General features: G+C 44.4%; 1 protein-coding gene across 1 annotated transcript in view; it reads right to left on the bottom strand.

The window, feature by feature from the left end:
- LOC110306646 (thyroid hormone receptor-associated protein 3-like) overlaps window positions 1-5,119 on the bottom strand; it is a 16,921-nt gene extending 11,802 nt beyond the window's left edge. The window contains 3 exon segments of the mRNA XM_021178665.1: window positions 1,016-1,236; window positions 1,607-1,944; window positions 5,048-5,119. Of these exon segments, the coding sequence (XP_021034324.1) occupies window positions 1,016-1,236; window positions 1,607-1,944; window positions 5,048-5,119 (631 nt within the window).
- Between the last annotated feature and the right edge of the window lie 370 nt (window positions 5,120-5,489).

The following is a 5,489-nucleotide window of genomic DNA, read 5'->3' as shown; positions in this document are numbered from 1 at the left end:
GAACACGTGTGTGCCTCCAAGCAGCAAAGCGGCAGGGTCCAGCAGTGGGCGTGGCAGGACGAATGAGCAAGAAGCTCCACCCTTGAGCAAGCAGGTTCAAGCAGGTGGGGGAAGAGAAACCACACCAGTTGTCATGCAAGTAATACTTCTTGCTCTTGGGTGTGTACTTTGGATTGTGGGCCTGAAGGGGGGAGAGAAGGGGAGAGGAGAGAAGGGGGAAAGAGAAACACAGAGGAAAGACGAGAGGGAGGGAGAGAGAGAGAGAGGAGAAAGAGAGTAAAAGGAGAGGGGAGGAGAGGATGAGTAGAGTAAGAGAGTGAGGTGGGGCCAAGCAGCCCCTCTTACAGTAGGTGTTATCTTACTGTTGCTAGGTAACTGGGAGGAGTCTAGCCTGAAGGTCAGAAGCTTGGGACATTGTCTACGTGACTACTAGACACACTTCTCCTGTGGGGACTGCGTGGGTGGTAACTTCGACAGGAGCCTTGAGTCCAGGAGACATGAGGGAACTCCTTCTGTCCCACGTAGGTGAATTATTACCATTGGGTTTTACCAGGGTTCAGACCTCAACTCGACTGGAGACCAGACTGTCTGTGCATAGCCCAATGCCCCACACTGGATCTCATTCTTCTCCATGCCTTCTCTTTTGAAAATCATTGTTGCTGTTGTTACTGTTACCAGAATAGTTTCCTCTACCCTAGCCTCTCCCTCTTGCTTAAAATTGAAAGATTCCCCAAGCTCTGCCACCTCTTTCATTTGGACCCACGAAGTCTTTGGTCCCTAATCTGGATTTGTGGAAACCTGTGGTGCTCTCCTCCCTCTCCTCAGCTTCCTCAGGATACTCCTCTGCTTTGTAGGAGTGAGACAACTGGGAAGAGGAAGAGGAGAACCTAGAACACTCTTGCTCTGCAGTGCTTCTTCTGCTTCATTGATCCTTTGTGGGTTTTCTCTGTCTTTTCAGTTGATCTTTCTCTTGAGTGGCTCGAGTCTCTGGAATCTATCGACTCTCTTGATTTACCACGCTTAAGATCTCTCTCCTTATGTTTTTTACGACGTTCAATATCAAGGTGAAGATCAACAGGATCATCTTTGTGTTTTCCCTTAGTCTTGTAGCCAGGTTCCCATGGACTTTTCAATTCCTCATGAGTCAAGCCATGCTTTCTGAATGTACTGGGGGAAATGTCTATCGTCCTGTGTATCTCTGGGCTTTTCTTATTTTTAGCTGCTTCTTGTTCATTTCTGTGCCTTCCCCCAGCCTTGAGCAGGCTGAATCAGACCTTGTATAGCTGCAGTTGGCTAGCCCACTCAGGGTGGAGTCTTCTGACCTAGGTAAAGTCTATTTATTGTCCTGCCATATCTGCAGCTTCCTGCAAGAAGCCACTACCTGCTGAGCGGCTGAGCCTGTTTTCCTGACAAGATCCTGGCAAAGCCTTGATATCCTGGCATAGTGGGGGATGGGCTTCCTCCCTTTAAAAATTCAGACTCAAGGATTAAACATTGTGCCTTGATCAAAAACGTGTTCTTTGTCTCATTCTTCTCTCTCAGTCTATCCCATACAGCCCCAGCTTTCCTTTCAGGGACCTGATTCTCTGTGGCCACTGGTGGCTACACATTTCCTCTCTTTAGGTATTTAGTAAAGCTTTCATGCAATGTCATTCCAGAGGATCCAAAGTGATAATCTTTAACATGATGAACAATGGTCACTATGTGCTGGGCAAACAATTCTGAGGGGCTACGCTGAGACCGAGCTGACTGTATGTGCTGGATAATGGAACTTAATTTCTGCTCCTTTTTCTTGCTATGGACTAGATCCTGACAAAGCTTTCATTCCTGAGCCAATAAGCCACTGGGTCATGCAAGGTCCTCATCGAAGGAGTCCATCCGGACATTGACCTGGGCCTCCCGAGTAATGGAAAAGGAAGACTTCCCTGAGATCTTGATGCAGATCTTGAGCAAGAAGAGAGAGACCCAGACTTGGATTTGTTTGTTTTTGACATCTTGGAAGAGTTTATACCTTGACCAGCTGAAACCGATAGATATTTCTTAAATTTGTGTTTTTGTTTTTTTGTTTTTTGTTTTTTATCATGGAATGTCTTATTTTCTCCACTTATGGTGACTGAAAGTTTTACTGCTATAGTAGTGTGGGCTGGCATTTATGGTATCTTAGGTATAATTTATGTTATTATATGTTACTTGTTTTTTTTCCCTTGCAGCTTTCAATATTATTTCTTTGCTCTGTACATTTATTATTTTGAATATTATGTGCTGAGAGGACTTTCTTTTCTGGCCCAGTTTATTTGATGTATTCTTGTAGTCTACATTCTATATGCTTCTTGTATTTTGATAGTCATATTCTTCTTTAGGATTTTTAAAAAAATTTTGTTGAAAATATTTTCCTGTGCATTTGACCTATGTTTCTTCTTCTTCCTCTATTCCTGTTATTCTTAGGTTTGGTCTTTTCATAGTGTCCCAGATTTTCTGGATGTTTTGTGCTAGGAGTCTTTTAAATTTATTTTTCTTTGACTGATGTATTTATTTCTTCTATTGTGTCTTTAATGCCTGAGATTCTCTCTTCCATCTCTTATATTTTGTCGGTAAAGTTGTCTTTGTGGTTTCCCTTCAAGTTCCTAAATTTTTTATTTGCAGATTTCCCTTAGTTTGGGTTTCTTTATTGAGTCCATTTCCATGTTCAGGTCTTGAACTATTGTTAATTTCTTCCCCCTGCTTGTATTTCCATAGATTTCTTTTAAAGGATTTATTCATTTCTTCTTTAAGGATCTTCATGTCTCCCTCCATTCCTCCAAGTCTAACCCTCTCAGTGTCATCCTAGCTCTTTAGCAGTCCTTGGTTGTGGCCTCTCCTCACACTCTGAACCCATTCCCAGAAGCTAACTAAGCAGAACCTGATGGAACACCCTGTTTCCCTCCCTCAATACCCCATCATATTAATAAAGGCTGCTTGAAGGTCTTGTTCTTGTGCTTCAGCTATGTTTGAATATTTAGAGGCTGCTGTGTGGTAAGGTTGCTAGACTCTAATGAAGACATATTGTCCTGGCTATCAATTGTGTTTTTATACTGATTTCCAGACATCTGGGGTTGGGAAGATTGTACTTGGCATTTGGTCTTTGTTGGGTGAGTGTTTTGTTCCTTAGTTTCTGTTTCCTCTCTGGTTCTTAGGAGAGTGTGGTGGGTGTGTATTGCCTGGTAGGAAAATCTTCTGAGGTCCTGATAAGTGTGGGCATGAGGGGTTTTAGGTAAAATGTGTTTCTAGGTATTGAAACCTGATATTTTAAGGAATGGGAATGTGCTGAGTGTAGAAGAGCGACTTTGTAAGAGGGAGGAGAACAGGGTGTTCCACCAGGATCTGCTTAGTTGGATCCTGGGAATGGATTCAGAGAATGAGCAGAGGCCACAGTCAAGGTCTGCTAAAGAGCTAGGAATGAATGACAGTAGGGGGTTAGACTTGGAGGAACGGAGAGAGATGTGAAGATCTGCAGTTAGCCTACTTGCTTCCCTGGTCAGAGTGGCTTGTTGGTTCCCAGGGAGTGCCTGCTAGAGCTGGAGGCTGGGACAAATCAATGGGTAGGTGGTAGAAGGAAGTTTGGAGAAGATCGGTGTAGCCTACTTGAGATGGGTGTGGGAAAGGGAGGCTGCAGCAGGTGTTCTGTTGCAGGGCTGGGTGTGAGACTGGGGGATTTGGTTTGGAGGAGCAGAAGAAGAGGTGGTGCTCTACAGTTAGTCTTCCTGCCTCCCTACCAGGAATGGAGTGCTTTGGTCAGTAGGTTCTTTATAAACTGCTCTTCTACCATAATAGAAGACAAAATCCTTTGTATTTATTGTGCTTCTCATTTATACGTAAAGTAGCTACCACTGAATTATTGGAATTTTATTTCTTCACAGTCTCTGCCAGACTAATGGTGGTTGTTAAAACTTCACAGAGAAGGTAAGGAGAGGACTGAGGGGAGCCTTGTTCCCACCACTTGTAGAGCCACTGGTAACAGAATCTGATGATAGTTTCTATCTTGAGTTACTCTATCAGTTTTCCTCATAACCAGTGTCTCCCTTCAGCTATTTTGCAATGAGCTATGGGAAAGGGTATTCCCTGCATGGTTAATGGAGGCCCTAGACTCTCATATGAGGGCTTTGGAAGTCTGGATTGGAGTTCCCAAAGTCTTGTGAGTCTGTCGGTGCAGTTTGTTCTTAATCTTTGTCTGTGTTGTGGCTATCTTGTACCAACAATGTGGCAAATCTAAACAAGGAGACACACTAGCTTGTGTATGTGTGCCTTAAATTTTATTTTCATCAGCCTAGATCAAGTACCTGGATGACTTGTAATTGAACTTTGTAGGTTTTTTTTTTAAACTATTATGAAAAAGTCTCCTTTCTTCTGGGCGACTTGTGTACCTGGCTGTGTGAGAGGATATAATCCAGACTTCATTCAGCTAGGATTTCAGATCTACTTTTTTCAACATTAAAATTTGGTTCATCTCTGATGGCCCAGTTGCATCAAGCTGTGCAAGGAATGAAAAACTCACCAGCTCTCAGGAAAATTTCCAGTTGGAAGATGCGGATGGGAGGTGGAGAAGGGTCCATGTCTTAGTTAGGGTTTCCGCTGCTGTGAAGAGACACCATAACCAAGGCAACTTGTGTAAAGTTAAACATTTAATTGGGGCAGGCTTATACTTTCAGTGGTTCAGTCCATTATCATCATGGCAGGAAGCACGGCAGTGTGCAAGCAGACATGGTGCTACAGAAGGAACTGAGAGTTCTACATGATCAGAAGACCATCAGGAGAGATTGTCTTCTAAGCAGCTAGGAGGAGGATCTCAAAGCCCAGCCCCACAGTGCCTCTAACGAGGCTACACCTACTCCAACAAGGCCACACCTCCTAATATTGCCATTTATTCTCTGGGCCAAGCATAACCAAATCACCGCGGGTAGCAATGAAAGAAGAGGGAGTTTGGGTATAAGCTAAAGGTGGGTGATAGGCAGAGAACTGGTTCGCTACCTGCCCTACGACCTCTTCCCTTGGGGACACTGAATTTCTGTACCTTCCCTTGGCTGTCACTTTTCCAGGATGAGTTGCATGTCTGGTCACCATTGGTGGGCCCAGGCTCACGCATTTTCTCAGAGTCTGCTTATGGGCTCATGTACATAACAGCTCGAGACACTCACAGGATTGAAAAAGGACAAGGACTGGAAAGGGACAATGAGCAAAGGAGTAAGTTCCAAGAGATGCCCGCAGGACTGAGGAGCCTCTGATGACGATCTCTTAAGTTCCCAGGCCCTGCTACCTTTTGTCCTAAACAACTCTCTAATACTGTCCCCAGACTTCAGTGGACCTGGATAGCTGCTGTGGCACAGAGGGGTCAATTTGCTCATCGATTAGAATGTCAGCTCTTGCCAGTACTGACTGAGTCATTGGCCACACCCCTCAGAAGGACTAACTTTCCGACCTGGGTCTTCGTTCCCCTGTCGAGTGGCCTCTGGAAA

Source organism: Mus caroli, chromosome 12 (genome assembly GCF_900094665.2).
Source record: "Mus caroli chromosome 12, CAROLI_EIJ_v1.1, whole genome shotgun sequence".
In the NCBI taxonomy this organism is placed as follows: Eukaryota; Metazoa; Chordata; class Mammalia; order Rodentia; family Muridae; genus Mus; species Mus caroli.
This window is presented reverse-complemented; position numbering and strand designations above follow the sequence as displayed.